This window comes from Vipera ursinii (assembly GCF_947247035.1).
Source record: "Vipera ursinii genome assembly, chromosome: 3".
NCBI classification, from domain to species: Eukaryota; Metazoa; Chordata; class Lepidosauria; order Squamata; family Viperidae; genus Vipera; species Vipera ursinii.
In genome coordinates, this window is record NC_139516.1 from 61,791,198 (window position 1) to 61,818,832 (window position 27,635).

Consider the following 27,635-nt stretch of genomic DNA (forward strand, 5'->3'; position numbering starts at 1 on the left):
TGATAAATGCTGGGAATTGTACTTCATCAATTGCTGGAAAGTAATAAGTTCCCTTTCTCCAATATTAGCAGTGTGATGCAAGAGAATTTCTACACAAAATAACCCAGTTCTCATAATTCTCTTTCCCATTGAATCTGGTCACCCAGTTGAATGTTAGATGTATGATAGCGGACACATATGAAATATCTTGTCTACTAGTGTAGGAAATAACCAATTTCATATAGTAGTTATTTAACTAGGTGAAAACTTTGCTGACTTTTTCTCTTTAGGTCAGGACATCCGAACTTGACATATGTTCATTACCTGATTTTAATAAAAAAATGTTTCATTCCTTCATCAAGATTTGGCCATGAGGAAGCTTTAAAGAATAATTTAGTCTGATAATTTTAATAAAAAGGTCACCAAATGAGACTGGTGAAGAGTTATGTTTCAGCCCAGAATAATGCATTGTTTTCACTTAGTTTACATAAACTTTCATAATCAGACTGAAATACTCAATCTAATGGTACATGTTTATAGTTTTCTTCAAGATGCTTGACAAATTCTTTCAGCATCTTGATTGATAATATTGTTGGGTTGCATAAGCAAAATATAAAATAAAACTATGACCCTGAATGACTTGTAATTTTGTGTGTTACCATCACATCAGCAGATTAAACTTTAAAGCAGGAATCCTTGGCTTTATGATACTAGAGCAACTGAATTAACGTTAATGGACTATAATTATTATTGTTACAGACTACTAATGTCATAAAAGCATTTAGTTTTGTGTTTCTCTCAGGACTGGCTTCCTGCACAAAACATTTTATGGTTCTCAAAAGGAGTTGACCTTGTTTTTTATATCACAGAGCACTATTAATCCTGTTGATGCAATATATCCACCTAGTCTCTTGGAACCTTCAGTGAATAGCACAATGCCTACACAGACTGTCTTACCTCCAGGTATCGTATTTTTAAAAAAATCCTGTCTGCTAATATCTGTTAAATGCTTTAAAAATATTTTCATCTCTTTCCATTTATTTTCACAGAATGCAGAAAGGAAATGATTTGTGATATATAAAATTGCTAATCCATTGTAAATTAAAATGGGAATTTCCTACAATGGCTCACATTTTCAAGTGGTCCATAAAAGTTCTATCCATACAGAGGAAGCAATATAGTAGACTGAACAATGTTTTTTCCAATTTCCCCAGGTGCTCCTGCCATTTTGAAGGAAATATGTTGTAGTAAGACTTTAGTTCCTTGATTGGGGTATTGTTTAGCTGATTCTTGGTTCCCAATCAAGGAGCTGCCAAACAAGTCAACAGTAAACAACCCAACCAAAGAACCTCAAAGTCTGCCCCCACTAACACGGAGAGGGCAAGCCACTAGAACAGGGGTCGGCAACCTCGGCTCTTTTATGACTCGTGGACTTCAATTCCCAGAATTCCTGAGCCAGCTATGCTGGCTCAGGAATTCTGGGAGTTGAAGTCCACGAGTCATAAAAGAGCCGAGGTTGCCGACCCCTGCACTAGAATATAAACTGAGAGCAAAACTTCATTCCTTACTATCACTGATGATGTTACCTAGTTTGAGGAATGAAACGTCTTCAAGGAAACAACCAAGCTCAGAGAGCACCAAGGACCCCTCTTTTCAATCCTGAGCTACAAATATTCTCCTTTATTGATTAAAATGCAGACTTTTGAGAAAAATAAAAAGGGAATGGGGTGAATTAAAGGGATTAATAAGCCTTCAGGAGAGTGAGTTAGAACTAAAAATAAAACAGCCGAGTGATTTGTTGAATGTTTTCAGAACCAACTCAACTTTGCAAATCAGAACAGCGGCCATCATCCCTACCTGTTGGACCAGTGGTAGCATTACTTGGAAGTCATCAAACTCCAACACCAAATAGTACAGGTATAGCCCAACGGTCTTCTCTTGCCTTATTAAATATGGAAGTTTATAGGAGTTTTGTTTATGAAGAGTACAAGAATAGCTTTGCTAATGAAGCATGTTTTTTCACTAAATCCTTTAGATACAGTTATCCATAGCAAAGAATGACAGTCCTGCCTTGCTTCAAATAGTCTCAGTTCTCTTTGGAGGAGATATTCCACACCTGCATTTCTACTGCTGCAAATGAAAATTGTTTGATTGTGGCAGGATATAAAATAAATAAATAGCTATCTATCTAATAACTACCCACCTCATCTAATTTAGTATAAGGGTTTAGAGAAAGAACATTGGAGATCCTTTTATAATGGAAATTTATGAAATTTCCATCTTGAGTTATGTACAATTTAAATAATTATTAACAACACTTTGAATTTGTCTCAGTAATGACGGGATACAATTCTGAACTACATTTTCACATAATATGGTTCTATCAGACATTCCCAATTGTTATAGATGAGAGCAACTTAATTTTTAAGGAGAACTGCACACTTTTTTTTTAATTGAAAAGTTTTAAAATACATTTTTAAAAACATAAACTCCCTCCCTCCCCCCCCACTTCGCCTCCCTTCCCCTCCCCCCCTGACTTCCCAGAGCTGAATACAGGGTATAAACTTTAACCAACTTAAGCTAAAATATGCTAACCAACTAAAAAAAGACAACTTTAAATTCTATTGCACTTTAACTCCTCTTAACATAACTAAATAACAATAACTGATTAATAATACATCATATAATACTAATACTTATTCATATACTAAATGAAACTTTCTAGTCCCATATTTATTCTGAATATAATCGATCCATCTTCTCCATTCCAAAATATATCTCTGTTGCGAGTGTTCTTTCAAATATGCTGAAATCTTTGCCATTTCCGCCAGCTTTGAAACTTTTAAAGTCCACTCTTCTATAGTAGGCAGTTCCTCCTTCTTCCAATATTGCGCTACCAAGAGTCTTGCTGCCGTAATTAAAATTAACAACAATTTAATATCTATAACAGTACAATCTGTAATAATACCCAACAGAAATAACTGTGGAGAAAACCTTATCTTTTTCTTAAATATCTTCTGCATATTCCACCAAATTTTAATCCAAAAAGCTTTAACTTTTTTACAAGTCCACCATATATGATAATAGGTTGCATCCTCACAACCACACCTCCAACATTTAGGCTGATAATTCGGATACATACATGCTAATTTTTTTGGATCTAAATGCCATCTATAAAACATCCTATAAAAATTCTTAAATTTTGTGCCTGTGTAAATTTCACATTTCTGACCCATATCTTTTCCCAGATATCCATCGCTATGGGCTCCTGAAAATTCTGGGCCCATTTTATCATGCAATCTTTAACAAGTTCCATTTCTGAATCTATTTCTATCAATGCATTATATATCCTTATATGCACTGGACTTTGATCTCTTATTTGTTTAACCAAATTTTCATCAATTGTCGAAATACCAACTTTCTGATCCATCTAGCTTGTAACTGACCATACTGAAACCAAGTCCGCACTATTCTTTCTTCTTTTAAAATATTAAATGGCTTTAATTGCCATACATTCCTTTCCATTCTGAGAATTTCTTTGTATGTAGTCACATCATGTTTGAATCCCAGACTTATATTTTCTATTGCATGTTTAGGTATTGCCCAAATTGGTATTTTATAATTTAGCTTATGTTGATATTTTTTCCATACTCGCAACAGGGCATACCATAATATATGTGTCTTAAAGATATTATCCACCTTCTTATCATACAATAAATATGCGTGCCAACCAAATAATAAATCAGATCCCTCAATATTCAGTAATCTCCCTTGTGTTAGATTAAACCAATCACTAATTGATGATAAAGCCGCAGCCTCATAATATACTTTAAAATTGGGCATTTTAAGACCACCTCTTTCACGTACATCTTGCATTATCTTAAATTTTACTCTTGGTCTTTTCCCTGCCCAAACAAATTTATTAATACCTTTCTGCCATTCTTCCAAATTTGAATCTTTTTTGAGTATAGGTATTATTTGAAACAAAAATAAAACTTTTGGTAAAACATTTTCACTGCTGCGATTCTTCCCAATAAAGACAATTGTAATTTTTTCCAACTATCTAACTCTTTTTGTATTTTTAACCATAACAATTCATAATTATTTTTATATAATTTCGCATTTGAAACTGAAAGATATACCCCCCAAATATTTAATCTTTTTAACTATTTCAAATCCTGTTAATTTTTCTAAGACTACCTTTTGTTCTGTGGTCATAATTTTAGGCAATATTTTAGTTTTTTGTGTATTTATCTTAAATCCAGAAACTTTTCCTTATAACAATATTATCTCCATCAGGTCTACAACCGACTGAGTCGGTTGACTTAATGTAATAACCAGGTCATCCGCAAACGCTCTCAATCTATAATCTTGATCTCTTATATTAATTCCCTTAATTTTATTTGAATCACGTATCTTAATCAATAATATTTCCACTGTTAAAACAAACAACAAAGGTGACAACGGGCACCCCTGTTGTGTACCCTTTTCAATATTACATGCTTCTGTCAAACTACCATTAACTATTATTTGAGCTGTTTGCTTCTGATATATTGCTTTAATAGGTTGTAAAAACTCATCCCCAAACTCCATCTTCTCTAATACTTTAAATAAAAATTGCCAATTCAACTGATCAAAAGCCTTTTCAACATCCAAAAAGATCAGCGCTGCAGAGACCTGGTTATTTCTCTCCAAAAATTCCAATAAATCTACAATATGTCTCACATTATTTTTCATTTGTCTACCACTTATAAATCCTGTTTGAGCACTATGAATCATTTGCTGCATAACCTTCATTAATCTATTTGCTAAAATTTTTGCAAATATCTTATAATCAGTATTTAAAAGCGATATTGGTCTATAATTTTTGGTTTGGGTAAGATCTTGATCTTCCTTTGGAATCAACGATATAAAAGCTGTTTTCTACGATGGAGGCATTTCTCCTCCAGATTGAATTGTCCTAAACAATTCTCTTAAAGGTTCCACCATTTCTAACTGTAAATTTTTATAATAAATGGCAGTCAAACCATCTGTTCCTGGTGCTTTACCCACTTTTAATTGTTTAATTGCACACTTCTTGTAGCATACTAAAAATTGTTTAGCAAGGCAAATGTTTAGAATCCAGGCAGGCAGGTAGGCAGGAAACAAACTAGTATCTGAGAGCAGGATAGATAATTTCGGTTTTGAGAGTGCATTTAATAATTTGAAATTTTGAGAACAAATAACATGTTCTTGCAAAACAGCTGTTAGGCAAGATTTGCATACTCACCAATTGTCTGCGTATACATGGCAGCCAGTTGCAAAGAATAAAAATGTTCACTAGAAAACAGATTGGTGAGAATCTTCCTTTCTATCCCTTTAAGCATTTTAGAATTTCCTTTTCACCCCATCTTATTTTGTGTTCTTTTGTATTGTTTATGGGATCCAGAAGCATTTATAGGAATAAATGCCTTAGCTTTCTACCCACTTTTTAAATAAATTTGTATGTAAAGGGAGAAATATTAGTTACTGCACCTCTGTACAGTATTGTTTGTGTTGGTTTACTTGTTTAAATATTTGCATAAACTGCATTCTAGTAAATTTGATTTGTATTGTTATGTGCTCAAATATATTCTTAATAGGTGAAGGGTAATCTATTAAGCAATCTGCAGCTTCCTGATTTTTATTTTTGTTATTTTCATTATTTTATGTTGATGATCAAACTTAAATTCACTACATTAGTTTAACTTGACTCGCAGTAAAAAAATAATATTTTAAATATCAGAAACACTTGGGAATTATGTGTATGCATAATCTTTGCAGGAAGTGGACAGTCAGCACCCAGCAGCAGTTTAACTTCTCCAAGTCACGTCAATCTGTCTCCAAATACAGTTCCAGATTTTTCTTATTCTAGCAGTGAAGATGAATTTTATGATGCCGATGAATTCTATCAGACTAGTTCATCCCCAAAGAGATGTTTGGAGTAAGTGATAAAAAAGTATGCAGACAATTATTTCCTCTTAAGAATATGCAAAATTACACATACTGTATATCAGCCTCTGAATCTTTCCCATAATGTATTGTGAATAGTTAACTTTTGTACAGTACACAAACAATTTTGGCTCTAAAATTGTGCCTTGCTTATGCAACATTCATACTGTGGTAATATTACTGTAGCGATTAACTCCTGGGAAGCAATCTGTTTGCATTTTCAAGATTGGGTTTTTATCCATGAGCTGATGTATCTTAGGGCGTGGTATGTAATCCCAGTTCTAATCAATCTAGTATGTCTACAGATGTAGTGGGATAGTCTTTTATAAGAAGGCTTTTTAATTTTTTTGGATACAAATTGTGTGATTATTTGTTTGAACTTGCTATACAAATGTAAACTGTTTTCCTTTTGTCTGTGTTCTCTTCCCTAAATGGTATATTTACTCTCTCTACATAAGTTGCTATTTATGTAAACTTTTTTCCAGGTTTATACGTACTGTAGTATGAAAGTTCTTTCAAATTTGATTATGTTTAAAATTATCTCAAGATATGTTCTACATTCAACTATAAGAATTTTGTATTTTTCCATAGCCCCTCAGGATCTGGAACAATTCTAACACGTAGCAACACTGGGAGTAGCATGAAACGCCCAGATACAGCAGAGTCCCTTAACTCTTCAGTGTCTAATGGGACAAATGATGCTGGTAAGAGAAGTTCACAAATTATTTAGATTCTTAATCACTTTAATATCAGTCCCAGCATGCTGATATAGATATTTAAAAATAATTTAAATAAATTTTATTTACTTCTTGTATTTTTAAAATGTGGCCAAGAAATTACAGGGATGCATTTACTTTTTCCAGATCTTTTTGATCCTCATGATGACAGAGACGATGATGTTGAAGGGGAGTCAGTGGAAGAACACAAAAGTGTTATCATGCACCTTTTATCACAAGTTAGGTTAGGAATGGACCTAACAAAGGTGAGACTCTTTGAACTCTTGGAAATTATTACTTAGAAAAAGGTTAAAATATCAGACATATAGGAGGTGAAATAAAAGTTTACCAGCACCTCGGTAAAACTGACAATTATGAAATCAGTTCATAATTGGTTTTTCTATATTTTAAATTGTATTTTAATGGCTTGAGACCATAAATAAAGTATTTTATTTGGATTGAGCAAATGCTAATTAAAGACAATGTCTATAAGGCAGTCATACCTAGTAATGTGCCTTAAAACTTAATGCATCACTTTCAATGAAATTGATATGATTTTGAAATTTGAACTTGCTAAGTTTTTTCTTTCCTCAGGTGGTTCTTCCAACTTTTATTTTGGAGAGAAGATCACTCTTAGAAATGTATGCAGACTTCTTTGCGCATCCTGATTTATTTGTGAGGTATTACATTTTTGATCATATACTGGTTTTGTACCTTATTACCAAATGTAAATTGGATAATACAAACTTCCATACAAGTTGCATACAAACTTAGTCAGTGGTGGGATTCAAATATGTAAACAACTGGTTCTCTGTGTGGATACCGCTTTCTGGGCAACAAAAAAATAGCTATCAGTTCTGCTGAAGTGGTGTTGAACCGGCTGAATCCCACCACTGAACTTACTTACATCTATTTCATTGGCTACATTTTTATATAAATACATATATATTGTATAAATATATATTATAAAGCAATGTGCCTTTCTGGTAACTATAGAAACATTTTTCGATTTGGAATTTAAAAACTTGAGGAAATATTTATATTTAGTTTGAAAGTAAGATAATTTTTTTGTGTTTTCTTTAGTATTAGTGACTACAAAGATCCAAAAGATCGTATGATTCAAGTGGTGAAATGGTATCTCTCAGCTTTCCATGCAGGAAGGAAAGGATCTGTTGCAAAAAAACCTTACAATCCCATTTTGGGAGAAATCTTCCGATGCCATTGGATACTACCAAGTGCTGAACAAGAAGAAAATATGGTTGGTATCTGCACGTCACTTTCAGCTAGAAGCTATGGAAAGTAGAAGTTTTTGTACTGTATTTGAATAATATAGCTGCCAGAAAACAAATTGCAAAAGGTAGCTTGTAGCCATGATGAGGAACCACTTGGCAATAAAATAATACATTGTTATAGAATGTTTCCCCCTTCATGGATTACTGCCTTGTCGTAGCGAAGGGGCTTGCGTAATTCAATGAAGCTATGAGCTATGCCGTGCAGGGCTACCCAAGACGGACAGGTCATAGTCGAGAGTTCTGACAAAACGTGATCCACTGGAGAAGGAAATGGCAACCCACTCCAGTATCTTTGCCATGAAAACCCTATGGACAGTACCAAAAGGCAAAACGATATGACGCTGGAAGATGAGACCCTCAGGTCGGAAGGCGTCCAATATGCTACTGGGGAAGAGCAGAGGGCTAGTACTAGTAGCGCCAGAAAGAATGAAGCGACTGGGCCAAAGCCGAAAGGACGCTCAGCTGTGGATGTGTCTGGTGGTGAAAGGAAAGTCCGATGCTGTAAAGATTTTTTCTCCATAGGAACCTGGAATGTAAGATCCATGAATCAAGGAAAGCTGGACGTGGTCAAACAAGAGATGACAAGACTGAACATCGACATCTTAGGTATCAGCGAACTAAAATGGACAGGAATGGGTGAATTTAATTCAGATGACCATCAGGTATACTACTGCGGACAAGAATCCCTCAGAAGAAATGGAGTAGCCTTCATAGTCAATAAAAGAGTAGGAAAAGCAATACTGGGATACAATCCTCAAAATGACAGAATGATCTCAGTTCGAATCCAAGGGAAACCATTCAATATCACAGTAGTCCAAGTCTATGCCCCAACCACCAGTGCTGAAGAGGATGAAATTGACCGGTTCTACGAAACCCTACAGCACCTTATAGAACTAACACCAAAAAATGATGTCCTTATCATCATGGGGGATTGGAATGCTAAAGTAGGAAGCCAAAAGATAACTGGAATAACAGGCAAGTTTGGCCTTGGAGTACAAAATGAAGCAGGGCACAGGCTGATAGAATTTTGTCAAGAGAATACGATGGTCATAGCAAACACTCTTTTCCAACAACCCAAGAGATGGCTCTACACATGGACATCACCAGACGGTCAACACAGAAATCAGATTGACTATATGCTCTGCAGCCAAAGATGGAGAAGCTCTATACAGTCAGTAAAAACAAGACCAGGAGCTGACTGTGGCTCAGACCATGAGCTTCTCCTTGCAAAGTTTAGGCTCAAACTGAAGAAAGTAGGGAAAAGCACTAGGCCACTCAGGTATGAATTAAATCATATCCCTGTTGAATATACAGTAGAGGTGACAAATAGATTTAAGGAATTAGATCTGATAGACAGAGTGCCTGAAGAACTATGGACAGAGGTTCGTGACATTGTACAACAGGTAGCAACCAAAACCATCCCAAAGAAAAAGAAATGCAAGAAAGCAAAATGGCTGTCTGAGGAAGCTTTGCAAATAGCTGAGGAAAGGAGGGAAGCGAAAGGCAAGGGAGAAAAACATAGATATGCCCAATTGAATGCAGAATTCCAGAGAATAGCTAGAAGAGATAAGAATGCCTTCTTAAATGAACAGTGCAAAGAAATAGAAGAAAACAATAGAATAGGGAGGACCAGAGATCTTTTCAAGAAAATTGGAGAGATGAAGGGAACGTTTAATGCAAAAATGGGCATGATAAAGGACCAAAATGGCAGGGACCTAACAGAGGCAGAAGAGATTAAGAAGAGGTGGCAAAATTACACAGAAGAACTATACAAGAATGAGCTTAACGTCCCTGATAATCACAATGTGGTGGTCACTGACCTCGAGCCAGACATCCTAGAATGTGAAGTGAAGTGGGCCTTAGAAAAGCTGAGCAACAACAAAGCTAGTGGAGGTGACAGTATTCCAGCTGAGCTATTCAAAATCTTAAAAGACAGTGCAGTAAAAGTGCTACACTCAATTTGCCAGCAAATTTGGAAAACTCAACAGTGGCCACAGGATTGGAAAAGATCAGTTTACATTCCAATTCCAAAGAAAGGCAGTGCCAAAGAATGTTCAAACTATCGCACCATTGCACTCATTTCTCATGCTAGTAAAGTCATGCTTAAAATCCTACAAGCTAGACTTCAGCAGTATGTGGATCGAGAACTACCAGAAGTACAGGCAGGATTTCGAAGAGGCAGAGGAACTAGAGATCAAATGGCCAACATACGCTGGATCATGGAGAAAGCTAGGGAGTTCCAGAAAAACATCTACTTCTGCTTCATTGACTATGCTAAAGCCTTTGATTGTGTGGATCATAACAAACTGTGGCAAGTTCTTAAAGAGATGGGCGTACCAGACCATCTTATTTGTCTCTTGAGAAACCTATATGCGGGTCAAGAAGCAACAGTGAGAACTGGACACGGAACCACTGATTGGTTCAAAATTGGGAAAGGAGTCCGGCAAGGCTGTATACTGTCGCCCTGCCTATTTAACTTATATGCAGAGCACATCATGAGAAAGGCAGGGCTAGATGAATCAAAAGTTGGAATTAAGATTGCCGGAAGAAATATCAACAACCTAAGATACGCAGATGATACCACTCTAGTGGCAGAAAGTGAAGAAGAACTAAAGAGCCTCTTGTTGCGGGTGAAGAAGGAGAGTGCAAAACTTGGGTTGAAACTTAACATTAAGAAAACCAAGATCATGGCATCTGGCCCTCTCAATTCCTGGCAAATAGATGGGGAAGAAATGGAAGTAGTGACAGATTTTATTTTCCTGGGCTCCAAGATCACTGCAGATGGGGACTGTAGCCAAGAAATTAAAAGACGCTTGCTCCTGGGGAGGAAAGCCATGGCAAATCTAGACAGCACACTAAAAAGCAGAGACATCACCCTGTCAACAAAAGTGCGTATAGTCAAGGCTATGGTCTTCCCAGTTGCAATGTATGGCAGTGAAAGTTGGACCATAAGAAAGGCTGAGCGCCAAAGAATTGAGGCCTTTGAACTATGGTGCTGGAGAAGACTCCTGCGAGTCACTTGGACTGCAAGGCGATCAAACCGGTCAGTCCTAGAGGAGATCAATCCTGACTGCTCTTTAGAAGGCCAGATCCTGAAGCTAAAACTCAAATACTTTGGCCACCTAATAAGAAGGAAGGACTCACTGGAGAAGAGCCAAATGCTGGGAAAGATCGAGGGCAATAGAAGAAGGGGACGACAGAGAATGAGGTGGCTGGATGGAGTCACTGAAGCAGTAGGCATGAGCTTAAATGGACTCCAGAAGATGGTAGAGGACAGGAAGGCCTGGAGGAACGTTGTCCATAGGGTCGCGATGGGTCGGACACGACTTCGCAGCTAACAACAACAACAACATAGAATGTTTCTGTGAATTGTAGTTTTAAACATAGTTTTTACACTAAATGCAACTTTTTCCCCAGTCATCTCTCAATAATTCCCTGATTTCGATTATATTTGAAATAAGAAAAATTCCAGGTATATAAGCCATTCAACTCTAAATATGAATTTACAGGTTTAACATCAAACCATTATGTGTTTTATGCCATTTGTCTTCTGCTCATATTTTTTCATAGCCATTATCTGGATTTCAGATTATTTATTGTATTTACATCCAACTTTTTCTTCAAGGAATCCATAATAATGTTTGGAGTTACCCTATCCTCAAACTTTATCATGCTAATAACCTTATGAAATCATTTAGACTGAAACATGGTGATCAGTTTATGTTCAGTGGGTTTGATGTCTTCAGTAGAGATATATGTTGAATAAAATAACATAATTCTTTTCATTTCCCTTGCCCTGAATATTTATTTGGCTATTCCTCATATAGGGTAATGGAGACTTTTAGTAACTTTCCAAGTAGTATTTGAGTATATTTGTAGTCCATTATAGTCTTATTGAAGATTACGTTTTCCATATAATGTTTGTATATACTCATAGTTAAGAATGCCCATTCTGATTGTTAGGATAATGTGGAATATAGCATGAATGAAGATAATTTTCTGCTGGGGTCAGTATTTTATTAGAATTTCACAAACCTGTCTACATCTTATGCTGATAATCGGACCTCAAATATATATATATATGTTTCCACTATATTTTACTAACAGCAAATTCAACTTTGAAATGTGGTGTCAAGGGAAGAATAATAGAAAACTAGAAGGATGGAGAATTAGAAAGAAAACTGATCCTGGACAGGAGCTTTTCCTACTGTTACAGGTTTTTTAAATGCCTATTTCAAAAATGAAAGCGGTAGACTTCCTTATTTTTGAAGTACAGGCAGTCCTTGACTTAACAAACTATCCATTTAGTGACCATTCAAAGTTACAGTGGACTGAAAAAAAGTGAGTCATGACCATTTTTCACACTTACGAATATTACAGCATCCCTGTGGTCATATGATCAAAATTTGGATTGACAGCTGGTTCAAATTAATAATGGTTGCAGTGTCCCAGGGACACATGACCGCCTTTTGCAACCTTCTGACAAAAGTCAAAGGTGAAGCCAAATTCACTTAATAATCATGTTACTAACTTAACAATTCTTATAAGAGATTATAAGAATACTGCACCAAGTCAGTATTTTCCAATAAAGAAGATTCCGTATGCATTTAGAGGTTTGAACTCTAAAGACAGTGTAATTTATGAATTAGGGTTTTTTTAATAGTATACAATATGCCAATATTTCTCTATTCTAGTTAGTTAATTACTATTTTCCTAATAAATATTCTGTGATCTCACTATTCTCACATTAGGACAGAGGGGTAAGAGACAATAATTTAAAAGTCTTAAGTGCTCATAATCTTCATTTTACATGTATTTTTAAACATGCAAAATACATATCCATATTAAAGCGCACTGAAGTGTTATTTATATATTTATTTTCAAAAATCATTCCAGTGTAGCGTTTCTACTATGAAGGAAAGTTATTTCATTTAACCCAAGTCTCCTTTCATTGTTAGATACATGGCAGAGGGTTTTTTAGGAACTTGGTTACTGACATAAATTTATCTTTTCTATTGTTTAATGTACCTTCACATCCAGAATATTTGTAAATATCTCAGGTATACAAAAAGAAATGTATATCATGCATAGTTTGGAATCTGTTTTGCAGGAGACAGTTGCAGATGGACCTCTTCCCTGGGTCTCCCCAAATAATGTGACATTTGTAGCAGAACAAGTTTCCCACCACCCTCCAAGTAAGTTATTTTGTTTGTAAATTATTTAAAAAACTATTGTTGCTGTTTACATTTTGACACTTTAGCCATTTTTTTCCTCCAGATTTCTTACTAGGAAAGCAAATATGTGTTTTTGTGCTTATTTACTGCACTGTAGTTCACCATATTTGTTTGTCCTTTTTAAGTTTCAGCATTTTATGCAGAATGTTCCAGGAAGAAAATTCAGTTCAATGCTCACATCTGGACCAAGTCAAAGTTCTTGGGAATGTCTATTGGTGTTCACAATATAGGCCAGGGTATGTCTATCGTTTTTGAATTTTACATACGGTAATCCTGAGTTTTAATTCTATAATTATAAAGTATTTTTGACAAAACATGTATGTATTTCTTTTTTCCTAAATAGAGATAGCCTCTGACAGCTGGTAGCAATATTTTTCTGAGCTTTTCAGTGTTTGGTAGAGGAATTTTTGTGACTTGCATAGATTGTAACTTGTTGCTATTTTCTGACTTTCTGTGCTAATTAATGCAAGAAAATGTGGGTTGTGTAATCCAACCAGGAACAGGCAATATCTGTTTTTTCCATTGCAGATAAACTTAATCAGCTGTAGCCAGTCTTGACACAGTGATGAGACTAATTGGGATTACAGTCTAGTAGCATCTGGAGACCTATAAGTTGCTGTCACATATTAGATTGTCATGGTTGATTCATCAAATTTAGTCTTAATGAGCAATGAGAACTACTGACATTGCTTATTTGATGTTAACTGGGAGCAAATAGTTCAGTATTCTCTTGCAGTGGTTCCTATAAAAGGATAAACCAGAATTCACATTGCTTTGCTCATTATCATCGACTGCTAACAGATGCAGTTAATTGTCTGTGGTCAGTTGGGTCCATTTTCAGTTTAATGTCTTTCTTTCAGAATCAGAAGCTTCTGATTATTATAATCAAGTACAAATCACTGGGAGCCATCAAAGTAGAATGTGCCAGCATATTGTTCATTCCCTGCTTGCTTAAAATTCTGCTGAAGATTTTTAATCAGACATAATAATTATTTGTAGAACATCCAGGTATTACCAGAACAAAACTTTGATGATAGTACTGAAAAAAATAACTGACAGTTTATAGCATAGCTTGATTTTTATTACCTGATTTTTTTGGCCTTTGTTGAAATGCTTGGCAGAGGTAATTTTAGCAGGGATATTTAAGTTAAAGGACTACATTTTGAAGAAAAATACTATGGTTTGGGTAAAACATTTCCACACTTAAATATGAAAAGCAATAAAATCATGTTAACTTTTTTCTCATTCTGATGGTACCATTTTGTTGTTTTAAAAAATCACTTTCAACTAGGATTTCCAAAGTAGCAATTTGTTTGGTCATTGCGCTAGTCCAGGGATGGCAAACTTGGCTGCTCTTTTTTTTTTAATGGCCTTGGGGCGGGGGGGGGGCATGAGACTATCATTACTGGAAAAGGCAAGGCTGAATTTTTTGGCTCGGGTAGTATGGGGCTTAGATTGTGTACAAGTAAAATAAAAACATTTACCTCGATTCAGAGCTAAATATAGCCATTCTGCTTTTAATAATGAGATGGGGGAATGACTGGGCTGTAGAAATATAACCTGACAGGTTATTTTTGTTCAGCTTACTTTAATCTTTGTTTTCCTTTCTCTCTTTAAAAAAAATGGTATGATCCCATACTGTTGCTTTTTACAGGGTGTGTATCGTGCTTAGATTATGATGAACATTACATTTTAACCTTCCCCAATGGCTATGCAAGGCAAGTAATTCTAGTTTTCAATGATTTTAATAAGTGAAAAATTGTTTGTTCTTCCTAGCTGTTGAAAAATCTGAATTGGTTTTCTTGACAGATCTATTCTCACAGTGCCATGGATAGAGCTGGGAGGAGAGTGCAGCATTAGCTGCTCTAAGACAGGCTATAATGCTAACATAATATTCCACACAAAACCTTTCTATGGGGGGAAGAAGCACAAAGTAACAGCAGAAATATTGTAAGTATATATAAATATATATATATATGGCTGCATAAAGAACTCTCTGATAAATTGAAAGATAAAAAGGACAAGTATAGAAAGTGGAAAGGGGGGCACATAACTAAGTCAGAATATCAGCAAATAGCCCAAGCGTGCAAAGACGAAGTGAGGAAAGCTAAGGCTTAAAATGGCTTGCGACCAAAGTCAAAAATAACAAAAAAGAGCTGCTTTCAGCATGTAAAAAACAAAAAAAGTAAAGGAAATGATTGGTCCATTAGTGGGTGAAAGTGGCAAGAAGGTGACAAGCAACAGGGAGAAAGCAGAGCTATTTAACTCGTTTTTTGCATGTCTTTACACAAAGGGAAAAAACAGACCAACCTATCAAAAATAGTGCCATAAAAAACAGAATAGAAACACAAGTTAAGATAGGCAAGAAAATGGTAAGTGAGCATCTGTCCAGCCTAGACGAGTTCAAATCACCAGGACCAGATGGATTACACCCCAAGGTTCTCAAGGAACTGGCAGATGTGATCTTAGAACCGCTGAACTATATCTTTCAAAGATCCTGGAACACTGGGGAACTACCAGAAGACTGGAAAACAGCTGATGTAGTTCCCATCTTCAAAAAAGGAAAAAAAAATGGATCCAGGAAATTACAGACCTATCAGCCTGACCTCAATACCTGGGAAGATTCTGGAAAAGATAATCAAACAATGAATCAGTGAGCACCTAGAGGCAAACAAAATCATTACTAAAAGCCAACAAAAACAAATCATGCCAGACAAATCTTATTGCATTCTTTGACCAAGTGACAAAATTAGTGGATCAGAGGAATGCTGTAGATATAATTTACTTGGACTTCAGTAAGGCATTTGATAAAGTAGATCACAAACTACTACTTTATAAGACAGAAAATGTGGGTTAGACAGCATCACCACCACATACTCAGTGTGTGGTCCTCAATGGAACCATATCTACAAGGAGGGAAGTGTGTAGTGGGGTGCCCCAGGGCTCTGTTCTGGGCCCAATGCTCTTCAACATCAATGATTTGGACAAGCGGATGGATGGGGAACTCATCAAATTTACAGATGACACCAAGCTGGCAGGAATAGCCAACACTCCAGAAGACAGGCTTGAGATACAGGAGGATCTGGACAGACTTGAACACGGCGCTATCTAACAAAATGAAATTCAATGGTGAAAAAGTAAGGTTCTACATTTAGGCAAGAAAAACCAAATGCACAGGTATAGTACTATAGGGGGTACCTTGCTCAATAGAGTCCTAATGGACAAATATGTCCAGCAGTGTGCTGCAGCTGCCAGAAAAGCCAACACAGTGCTAGGCTGCATTAACAGAGGGATAGAATCAAGTTCACGTGAAGTGTTAATACCATTTTACAATGCCTTGGTAAGGCCACACTTGGAATACTGCATCGTTTTGGTCACCACGATGTAAAAAAGATGTCAAGATTCTAGAAAGAGTACAGAGAAGAGCAACAAAGATGATGAGGGGACTGGAGGCTAAAACGTATAGGGATCGGTTGCTGGAATTGGGTATGTGTAGTTTAATGAAGAGAAGGGTGAGGGGTGACATGATAGCAGTGTTCCAATATCTCCGGAGCTGCCACAAAGAAGAGGGAGTCAAGCTGTTCTCCAGGGCACCTGAGGGCAGGACAAGAAGCAATGGATGGAAACTAGTCAAGGAGAGAAGCAACCTAGAACTAAGGAGAAACTTCCTGACAGAACAATTAACCAGTGGAACAACCTGCCTCCAGAAGCTGTGAATGCTCCAACACTGGAAGTTTTTAAGAAGAGAGTGGACAGCCATTTGTCTGAAATGGTATAGGGTTTCCTGCCTGAGCAGGGGGTTGGACTAGATGACCTCCAAGGTTCCTTCCAACTTTACTATTATGATTATATATTAAAAATAACACTCATTTCAAAATTCTGATATAAAAAATATAATAGAACTGCTGGAGACTTCTTTTAATATTCCCTAATGTGGTGCCCACAAAATGTGTTAGTACAGCCACGCTGTTGTTGTTATCCATTCAATCAACCTTTGATGATTCTATGGGCAGTCTCCACATCTTCCAATCTTGCACTGTTTCTTCAGTTTTTCTATGCTCTGGCCGATGTCAGTTTTGGTAGTGTCCAGCCACTGTGTACTTTGAGGGCCTGGTTTTCTTTTACTGCTAACTCTTCCAAACATTTTGCGATTTTACTGTCTTGCACCTTACAGCATTATTAGTTGGAAATAATAATTATGTTCAGTCGACTGCAGAGGACCAGTTTAGGGAAAGCAGTTTTAAGGATTTTGACAGATCCTCTCAGCAGATAGTAGCACCAGTAGGGCTGGAGTGGTTAATATTGGAATGAGAGAATATTAGGCAGTACTTTGAAAAAAAAACATCCCAGAAAATTATAGGGTTGTGTCAGTGAAATCAACAGGAGTCAAGCTTGACTTGAAAAAGTTCTGATGTGCCATGCTAAGCGAAGCATTGAACTAAATTGGCAAGTGAGTGGCTGGCCCCTGGTTTTAATACTTCCTTCTGTTTTTTTTAGTTCACCTAATGATAAAAAATCCTTCTTCTCAGTTGAAGGAGAATGGAACGGTATCATGTATGCAAAATATGCAACAGGGGTAAAGTATCTTGCTTGTTTGTTTTTTTTGAGTTTTTGTTGTTGTTAATAGATTACAATATTTTGTTGCATTTTCTCTCTTGTATTCCATATGAAAAGTTTTGATTCATTCCAAGGATGTCATTAATTTACCAGTCATTCAGCTCCAAAGACTATACAGGTAGTCATTGCTTAACTAGGGTAATTAGGACCAGAATTTCCATCGCTAGGCAGTAAGATCATAAAGTATAATGTCATGTGACTACATTGCTTAGCGATAGCAATCCCTGATGCTGCCATTAAGTGGGAATCAAAGATCTCCTCCTGGATTCCAACAAACAGTCAATGAGGAAGTCAGCAGGAAGACGCAGGTGGCTTGCAAGCATGCCAGGGGGGGAAGGGGGCAGGGGGGAAAAATAGCCGCAGCAGGTGTGCACAAGCACTATGGAGTATAATTGTTTTAATTTTTTGTATTCGTGGTTTTAACTGCCCTGTAAACCGCCCTGAGTCCTACGGGAATAGGGCGGTATACAAATCCAATAAAATAAATAAACAAACAAACAAACAAATAAATAAATAAAATCCTTTCGTAGCCATGCTGCTTGGGGGTGGGGGGAAAGCTGTAAGAGTGTGAGTTACCAGGAGCGTCTTGCAACCTTCCAGCTTCCCCATTGATTTTGCTTGTGGGAAGCTGGCAGAGAACGTTGCAGATGACACTGTGGAATACTGCAACTGTTGTTAAGCACAAGTCCCTGGATTGCCAACTGGCTGGATCACAATTGGGACCACGGGGGTGGTGGGGCAGCCAGAACTTCAAGGACTGATTGTACCACTTGTTCAGCACAATGCAACTTTAAACAGTCACTGAACAAGCACTTGTTAACCAAGGACTAGCTATATAAGGGTTATTCAGGATATGAATAACTGATAGATATCTGTTCTATGATTAACATAATTTTTATGAAATCAGTTGCATTATTGGAGAGCAGATATTGAATTGCATTCTGTTTGTCTTTAGGTAAATATATGATATGAGAAATACTAATAAATGTCAATGAAAATCAGATTTAAGTTGAATAATGTAAAAAGGCCTAATAAGAGATTTTCTTTCTTTAGGAAAATGTAGTCTTTATAGATACCAAGAAAATGCCTATCATTAAGAAGAAAGTAAGAAAACTAGAAGATCAAGAAGAATATGAATCCCGCTGGTCAGTGTAAATATACTTTTCTTGGTTTGCTTTAATAATAGCTTCAAAAAATGTTCTCAAATTCAAGTAGAAATTGTAAATAATGTTAATGAACATGGGATAATTTGTTATAGTATTTTGTATGCTGCCTATTTTAAAAAAGATTATCAGTTCAAATACGTATGTGAAAACTTAAAAGAAAATTAAAATGCTTCGTTCAATTATAACAATACAATTTGGGCAAAAGTTATGTAAATCTGCCTTAAACCACTTGTTTAAGGATTGTTGAAAATTACAATGGCACCACAAAATTGACTTGACTGGTCCTTGTACTGTTGCAGTATCCCCATGGTCACATGACAAAATTTGGTTGCTTGGTAATAGACATTATTTACAACAGTTACAATGTCCTAAGATCGTGTAATCACCATTTGCGATCTTCCCAGGTAGCTTCCAGCTAAGCAGTCCAACTAAGAAGGTGGATTTGATCACGATTCATTTAACCAACATGGCAAAAAAGTAAAATCATGCACAACCGCCTTGTTTAGCAACATAAATTCTGGTCCCAATTGTGGTTGTAAGTCAAAGACTACCTGTGCACCCTTATCCTTCATCTCGGGTATAGAACTAGTGCACAGGTAGAAGAGCTCTTACTGCACAGATCATCCAATTCCACTCTTCCAGAACTGATAAGCCAAGAAAAATCACAGGTCACCCACAAGTTATCTTACCTCTCAGACTATACCGAATCAGGACCTGAGTCAATGTGAGGAAGTTTTATCAGCAAAGTGTTGCACGAACATCTCAGAGGAAGCTCTTTTTCAATTGCACATCTCCAAAAGGTGTAAAGCACCCTAAATGTGTCTTCCGAGGCACACTCCACTACTGGAGTAAGGGTGGAAGATAAAGAATTATTTGCCACCCTATTGTATATATAAGGCTCAAACATGAACCCTTATGTCAAATTCATTTCTGAGCTTCCTCAGTTGACATTCTAGGTTTTTTTCTACTACCTCATCTTCTGGAGCTCCTCAGTAAAATAGAGGGCAACTCAGTGAGCAGAGTGGTCACCCAGGGTGACCATCTCATCACACTTTATGGTCATCTCTATATGTTAAGAGTTCAAGCAGATATTTGATGAAACTGACTGACAAATTATTAGGACATCCACCCGGTGTTTTTAGAAATCCATCAGGTTTCATAACCCAACTTCAAACCATTCTAATTGGACCCAGGGATGTCTGAGTGATGACAAACCTCATTCAGATCCAGTGTGATCTAATCACACTAATGGACCAACTGTTAATATTTTCAAATCAGTTTGACCAGGCTTAACCCCACGTATAGAATGGAATCACTAAAGCTCGGGAACAAACTTGATGGTTTCATTCCTTCCAAACATGTCTTTCTAGATTATTAAATTGTTTAATTTTTTTTGGTAACTTGAGGCAGACTTGAATATTTTTCTATCTTTTTTTAAGCCTATGGAAAGATGTAACCTACAATTTAAAGATCAGAGACATTGATGCAGCCACTGAAGCTAAGCATAGGCTCGAGGAGAGACAAAGAGCTGAAGCCAAAGCCAGGAAAGAGAAAGAGATTCCATGGGAAACCAGAGTAAGTTTACATTCAGAAATCATCCCTTGTGTAAATCCTTTTGCTCCTGTAAAATTGTTAATGAATGCTTTTCTTTTACAGCTGTTCCATGAAGATGGAGAATACTGGGTTTATGATGAACCACTACTCAAGCGGCTTTCTGCCAGTAAATATTAAGCAGGCCAGGCCGGTGAAGTTCAAGCCTTGACTTAGTGGAACTAATTGTAATATTCAAGGACTCTTCTTTTGGAGAGCCTGTCTCCTTCAGTTACAGTTCCTATCTCAGGGATACTGGACTTTCTCATGCAGTGAACAATTAAAACAGGAAGAGCCCTGACTGTGTAGCAGTAATTTATATTAGTCTTTTCTGTCTGCTCTCCTATGCTTCTAGGAGAATAAAACCGAGGCTCAAGCTAGGCATACATACTAAAGCATTGTTGTAAAAGGTGCAAAGAGGCATGTGCCTCTTGTACAAGATTCTGGCGTTTACACCGTACATACACATGGCATCACTTATTTAGAACTTGTTAATTTCTGTGTAAATACAAGGACTTTTTTTTTGCCACTTTAGAAAACTCAAGATCGCTTTTAACAAATAATAATAATGGTGGTAGAAAAATATGGCATTTGTTTCCCAAAAAACCTCTTCTAATTTTTAGAAACAGAAATGTAATTATAGATTACCATTTGATTCTTGCATCTATAATGCTTCATAAAATGGATTTTCAAAAGTATGCATTGTTTTATTTTAGAGAAAATCCTTTGCATTCCAAAACACTTTGCTATAAAAATATTCAGGACAAGCTGATCTTGTTCAGTAGAGACACTAATTTGGAAAATTCAGTTGGCCGTATCATGTACTAATTTATATCCTGAATAACACAGAATGGAGACTAAGTGACGAGTTGTTCCTATTTACTGCACATCTATCTGTTTTATCTTTAAGACTTGTGTCCAGACACAGACAAGTGATCACACTGAGGTCTGCGCTATTTTGTTCAGATTCTGGTGATAGCTTTAAGCTCCGTGGTCTGGCTTTATTGGTCTGCTCTTTTCCTCAGCCCCACGATAACCAAGCTTATCCTTCAATTAAAATGGCCGTTTTAGGAGCCGTTCTGATTAAATAGTAAAAAAACTATTTCCTTTTATGTGTATTTTCTAGAGAATTCAGAGGAACCCTTTAATTGCTGGACAATTTTCACATTCTGTGTTAAATCTGCCCTAGTCCTTGGGTTATTTTGATTAGAATAGGCATAGGTGATCAGTTTCATGACTTCCTTAAAAAAACCAGAAAATTGCAGATTGTAATTTGGCCTTCTAGAAGTTACTGAACTCCACCTTTCAAACTTCCTGCATACCTAAGCCTTAACCATTACTGCCAGTGATATTTGGAGTTGCATTACTTAAACAGTTGGAGAACCACATGTTGCTTCACTTCTCCTGTAGATTAAGAGCTTGGGGCCACAAGCCTGGCAAGAGGGAAGTTGTCTAACATTTATTATTTTTATTTTAATCCCATTTATATACCGCCCTTCTCCGAAGACTCAGGGCGGCTTACAATCTAAGCACAAATCAATGTGCTTAGCAATAGCCTTCATTCTATGTATATGCCTGCTTATTAGGGCTTTCGCCCCCCCCCCAGTGGCATTATTACAGTGTCAGTTTATTGCCCCCAACAATCTGGGTCCTCATTTTACCTACCTCGGAAGGATGGAAGGCTGAGTCAACCTTGAGCCTGGTGGGACTCGAACCTGCACTAATTGCAGGCAGCTGGTGTTACTTAAGAAGGCATTAGCCCACTGTTCCACCAAGGCTCTTAATAATAATTTGTTTGTTTAGCGGAGAAAGTTATATACTAGTATGCTTTTAATTTATATGTAACATCTCAGAATATTTAATACTATTCTATTATCATTGTATAATTTGGATGTGTAGAATCGATAAATATGTCCTGATTTACCATTTTTTCTCCCTCTTCCCCCCCCCCTTTGTTCCAAAAGCAAAGGACTAAGACTGTAGTATGGCAGGAACAGCTTGTATTCGCCTTATTTTCACTTTTTAAGTTCTTGAATATGAACACTAGCAGTACCACTTATATGCCATATTCCATACAATCCGTGTAGATAAATGATTTCTGCCTTAACATAGGCATTTGAAGTGCAATGGAACAATCAACTTTTCCAGTTTTGCTTTTGTAGGATTACAAAAACCCTAATCCCAATCTTTTCTTTTTCTTCTTTAAGGAGCAAACTCAACTTAAAAAGAACTGATTTAACATATTCCTCAAATGTTTTTACCTGAACAATCTCACAAAAAAACAAAAACTTGAAGATTTCAATAATTTATTGCACACGTTATTTTAAGAGCATTCATTCTGAACTATCTGATGAAGATGAGTCCTAGGTATATTCTTAATATTTTTTCTTTTGAAGCCAGAAATATGTCTCTAAACTGCTGCAATATAGGCACATTCAGTTTTAAGTAATCTAATAGCATTTTCTGGATAGCAGGTAATATTTTACTTCTGAGATACTCTTTAGTCTTTTTTACCCACACCTGTTAAGGAAGAAGCAGCAGCATTCCAGGCAGAAAAAAACCCAGAATAATAATACTTGCCAATGGGGGGGCATTTACTTTTATGAACAATTCTATCTTTCTATACTTCCATTGTAATATATACTTTCACAAAAAATGCTCTTATGTATGCTTTGCTGGTTAAAAGACACGTTTGAAATATGTACATTAGATTGTGAGGAGTAGTCAACTATTTTCCATAAAGCCTGGTAAATCAGAGTCTTAGAAGGAAAGCATACCTTCACAGTATTTAAATTGTACTACACATTATCGCAGCCCGAGATGAGTTATTTTAATATCTTATGATATGGGAGAACATTGAGAGCTGATGTATACACTTTGATGTTCTTAATGCAAGTGATGTCAGTCGAAGAAGAAGGGTCCAAGAATGTTAGTTGAGGTATTTCATTGCTTGATGGGCTGTGAATATTTGAAACAGAAGGAACTTCTGCATCACCTTCATGTACACCAAACCCAACCACCTGTGATTTTAAAACACAAAATAGGAGATAAATTCTAGAGTAAATGCAATAGTTTCTTTTACTGCAGAAAGGGCTAAAACATTACTTTATGCCTGAGTGAGCAACAGATTAATGCTTAAAAATTTCAGGAGTCTTATTTTGAACTCTATTAACTAGAGCTACATGAAAATCGTGTTTCAGGAGGACCAATTTTCTAGCCCCATGTTCAAATCCAGGATGTACTGCACAAATCATTTTATATTCATTCTAAGTACAATAGCATATTTTATATTCACCCAATTTAATATAAGCTACTTACACATTTGTCATAAATACTCACATGAACGCTGAGCACTTTCCTTTCTTTGTGTCTGTGCATTTGAAACCAGTCAACTAATTCTGACTGCGAAAGAGATTTTAGAGCGTCGATCTAAAACAGAAAAGAGTTTTTAAAAAATTAGCGTCTAAATAACGTAGAAATTGACCTATACTTAAGGTCATTCATTTAGTAACTGTCCAAAGTCACAAAGGTGCTGAAAAAAGTCACTTAAAACTGGTGCTCACATTGTTACTGCATCCCTGTGGACATGTGATCAAAGTTTGGGTGCTTGGCAACTGACATGCATTTGCCATGGTTATAGCATCCCGGGGTTGTGTGATCATCATCTGCAACCTTCCCAACCAGCTTCCAATAAGCAAAAGCCAGTGAGGAGCTGGATTTGCTTAACAACTGCATGATTTGCTTAAAGACCATGGCAAAAATGTGGTAACATTTGATGCAACTCATTTAACAACTCCATCACTTAGCAGTGCAAGTTCTGGTCCTAATTGTGAGTGTAAGTTGAGGACTATCTGTACATACAAAAGAATTTCTAGAATTCTCAATCCTGACTCAATGTAACTTATTTTTATTTATTTGTATCCTGCCTTTATTATTTTTATAAATCACTCAAGACGGTGAACGTATCCAACACATTTTCCTTCTATTTTCTTCCCAACAAAACCTCTATAAGGTAGGATGAGCTGAAAAAGAGTGACTGGCCCAAAGTCACCCAGCCAGCTTTCATGGTTAAGGCAGGACTTGAACTGGTCACCCAGTTTCTAGCCTGGTGCGCTAGCCATTACACCAAACGGCTCCTTAACTTATGCTAGTGTTAGAACTAAACTTGGAAACAGCAAAGATTTTTAAATCTGATCCACATGGGAATATTTTTAAGCATTACCTCCCGAACTAGTCTGTCAAATAGATACTGCTGAGTCACTACTTCTGTCCAGTTCCTATCCACTTCTTCACCAAGATGAGAATCTTCACATTCTTTTAATTTAATGAGAGCTGTGACCTAGCATAGAGAAGAAGGCATCATTTTTTTTCAAAATAGTTAATAAAGCATCCCTATCTCAGATTTGTCTAGTATTTTGAAAGGTCGCTTTTTAATGCTCTGAGCTTTTATCAAGTTTATGTGATCCAATGAGACCAATTTATACTATCTAGAAGATCTTCTGTTTCTGCTACATCTCTGGAAATGTCAATCTTTATTAAAAATAGGTATCAAAATTTGGGAAATTGATTTCTGGTAGACTTTAAGTTATAGTTCAAGTATAACTGAGTTCAGATTCTACTTTTAGATCTATAGTCCTTTTGAATTAATCAGATAAAAGTCCTGCATAATTAAATGGTAAATAATAAATTTTCATTACTTCTTCAGCCCCATAGGATAGTGATTGCATAACTCCAGTACTGCCCTTATGCAATTCTGGACTTCATAACCTTTTTTTGAATAAGCATCAGAAAAACTACTTTACTGTTTTGATGGACAACCAAAACTGTTGATCAAGCATTTATTGGAAAAAGATTTCTAGAAAAGTACTAAAGAGGAGGTAATAGCTGTTACCTGAGTCCTGAAGGACTCTTCAGTCATATTTTTGAGTTTTTCTTCAAAACATGAAAAAAATTCTTCTATCTTCTTATCCACTAGTTCAGAACTGAGAAATAAGACACAAATATGTATTCTGCCTAAGATTATGCATCCAGTTGAATTTCATGTTATGTTCTTGAATTTTCTACTATTAAGTATTGGGAAACAGCAAGGCGAAACAGTACAACTGCATAAAGGGCAAATCAAGTGAAAGCCAAGTGGGAACAATAGGATGGTATTTTGCTAACATCTTATTGAAATATTTCAAAGCATTTTTTTTATTTAAGGTTAAGTCATTGGCTGTATTCTTAGGACTCTTTACAGTAATTTATACCACCCAAACACCCCAAAATTACATTAGGTTAAATCGTGCTGTTTTGTGGTGCACAGTCATTAACATTCCTTTTTCAAGGGTTAAATTTGTTTAGCATCCTCATATACAAGTGATAAAGGTGAAAATGTGTGTGTGTGTGTGTGTGTGTGTGTGTAGTTGCCTGAGCTGTGATGTATATTTATGTAAAATCAAATTTATTTGCTGCCCATCTCAAGATTCAGGTGACTCTTCACACATCCAGAAAAAAAGTTAACACTTCCTAAGCTGAGGACATTTTTCATAAAAAATTAAAGTGAAATTCTCAAATGCCCTGCTCACTTGTATTTGGTTGCCTGTGTGGCTACAGTAACAGAGAATCCAAGGATCCCAGAGGTATTCCTACAAGTTGCATAGACATGATATCTAAAAATGAAAGGAGAGAGAAATTGCACAAATTTACCCTTCAACTGCAAGAAAACGGACAACTAAGCTAAATAATTGTAAATAGTGGTATTAATATATGCTAAAAATAACTGAACTCTACCTGAACATCTGTCAACTGAAAATTATTTCGCATAGGAAATGCAAGCTGTTTTAACCATTAGTGGAGAAAGGTTTTTGAGGGAGCAATGTTTTGCTAAAGAACAAAACTTCAAATATTTTTTTTTACAATTTTGCTAGATTAATTAAAGCTCAAGAATTGGTCAAAGATGTTTTCAGTTAAAATTACAGGGAGCACTCATGCTTAAAAATGAGATATACTTTGGGGGGGGTGGAATAGAAGAAAACTAGTACTGGATGAACTCAAGAAAAGCAAAACATCTATCATTTTGCTTAAATGAAAATGAGCTAATTCATTCTATTTTGTATACAGATTTTCTCTCTTTGAATACGGCAGTAAATAGAACCTTACCCTAAGGTTTGCTTGGTTCGAAGAAAATCAAAACAAGGCTCTTCCATATACATCTGCAATTCAATAGTATTTCAATTCAATATACCTGGTATACCTCTAGACATTTAAACAAGGAAACAATTTAAAACTTGCTTTAATTAACCTGTCACTTTAACAGGCTTATTGAGATTAAACCATATCTGATATAAATAAAGGCTAAATCTACATAGAATATTGTGGGCAGAGAAGTCTGTGCATGTCCCAGATACAAGACAGAAAGCAAGTAATGCAATACTCTTAAGAATTACAGTGATTCTGCCTGTAAAAAGTTGACTTCAGCCAAAATACATTGTTGGGGGGGGGGGAAGAAACATGCCTGATGATTGCTTTTTGGTTTCTGAGTTGTCTTTCCATTCCTGAGTACCTCAACTATACATTAACATTACTATGATAGTTTCAGAATCTCAGTAAGTCGGACTATACATATAGTGGGTAAGTTACAAATTTTTGCTCTGCTATAGGGAACAATTATATACATGCTCTTTACTGTGTATGTAGTCAAAAAGGATATGATGTGCATTAATAACTATGTGCAAGATGGAGGTTTCAAAAACACAGTGATTTCTATATCTCATATAGTATTTGTACTAATCATCCTTTCACTATATGTCTTTACAGAATATTTTTATCATTAGCCTTATTACAGTTTCACCATAAACTCCTAACTATCATCTTCTATGGTGTATATTGCACACCAGATACTAATATGAGCTGACCATCAAGATTTACGTAGTTCTGTTTTTAGAAACTAATCTAAGCTTACCACAAGCAATTCCATGAGAGAATATTCTCTTAAATTCCTGGCTCCGGACTGCAAAAGAAACAAAGGCAATAATGAAGGAAGTCACCATTTTTCAATTTTGTTCTGCAATTACAATCACCTTTCAAAAG

The 27,635-nt window shown here is 36.1% G+C and overlaps 2 protein-coding genes across 4 annotated transcripts in view; one reads left to right on the plus strand and one right to left on the minus strand.

Moving 5' to 3' along the window:
• OSBPL9 (oxysterol binding protein like 9) overlaps positions 1–20,865 on the plus strand; it is an 86,743-nt gene extending 65,878 nt beyond the window's left edge. For all 3 annotated transcript variants that reach the window (XM_083359607.1, XM_083359608.1, XM_083359606.1), the window contains 15 exons: positions 849–942; positions 1,792–1,896; positions 5,782–5,941; positions 6,541–6,653; positions 6,813–6,931; positions 7,260–7,345; positions 7,749–7,923; positions 13,068–13,152; positions 13,317–13,427; positions 14,846–14,909; positions 15,001–15,141; positions 17,689–17,767; positions 18,862–18,953; positions 20,414–20,549; positions 20,631–20,865. In XM_083359607.1, coding sequence (XP_083215733.1) covers positions 849–942; positions 1,792–1,896; positions 5,782–5,941; positions 6,541–6,653; positions 6,813–6,931; positions 7,260–7,345; positions 7,749–7,923; positions 13,068–13,152; positions 13,317–13,427; positions 14,846–14,909; positions 15,001–15,141; positions 17,689–17,767; positions 18,862–18,953; positions 20,414–20,549; positions 20,631–20,705 — 1,635 coding nt within the window. In that variant the 3' untranslated portion in view covers positions 20,706–20,865. The remainder of the gene's footprint in view (positions 1–848; positions 943–1,791; positions 1,897–5,781; positions 5,942–6,540; positions 6,654–6,812; positions 6,932–7,259; positions 7,346–7,748; positions 7,924–13,067; positions 13,153–13,316; positions 13,428–14,845; positions 14,910–15,000; positions 15,142–17,688; positions 17,768–18,861; positions 18,954–20,413; positions 20,550–20,630) is intronic.
• Positions 20,866–22,855: 1,990 nt separating this feature from the next.
• The window catches only part of NRDC (nardilysin convertase), a 28,266-nt gene continuing 23,486 nt past the window's right edge, over positions 22,856–27,635 (minus strand). Inside the window, exons 25-31 of the mRNA XM_083359591.1 lie at positions 27,508–27,555; positions 26,706–26,758; positions 26,132–26,215; positions 25,456–25,546; positions 24,787–24,903; positions 23,904–23,993; positions 22,856–23,584 (exon numbers count right to left, since the gene is read on the minus strand). Coding sequence (XP_083215717.1) covers positions 23,390–23,584; positions 23,904–23,993; positions 24,787–24,903; positions 25,456–25,546; positions 26,132–26,215; positions 26,706–26,758; positions 27,508–27,555 — 678 coding nt within the window. The 3' untranslated portion in view covers positions 22,856–23,389. The remainder of the gene's footprint in view (positions 23,585–23,903; positions 23,994–24,786; positions 24,904–25,455; positions 25,547–26,131; positions 26,216–26,705; positions 26,759–27,507; positions 27,556–27,635) is intronic.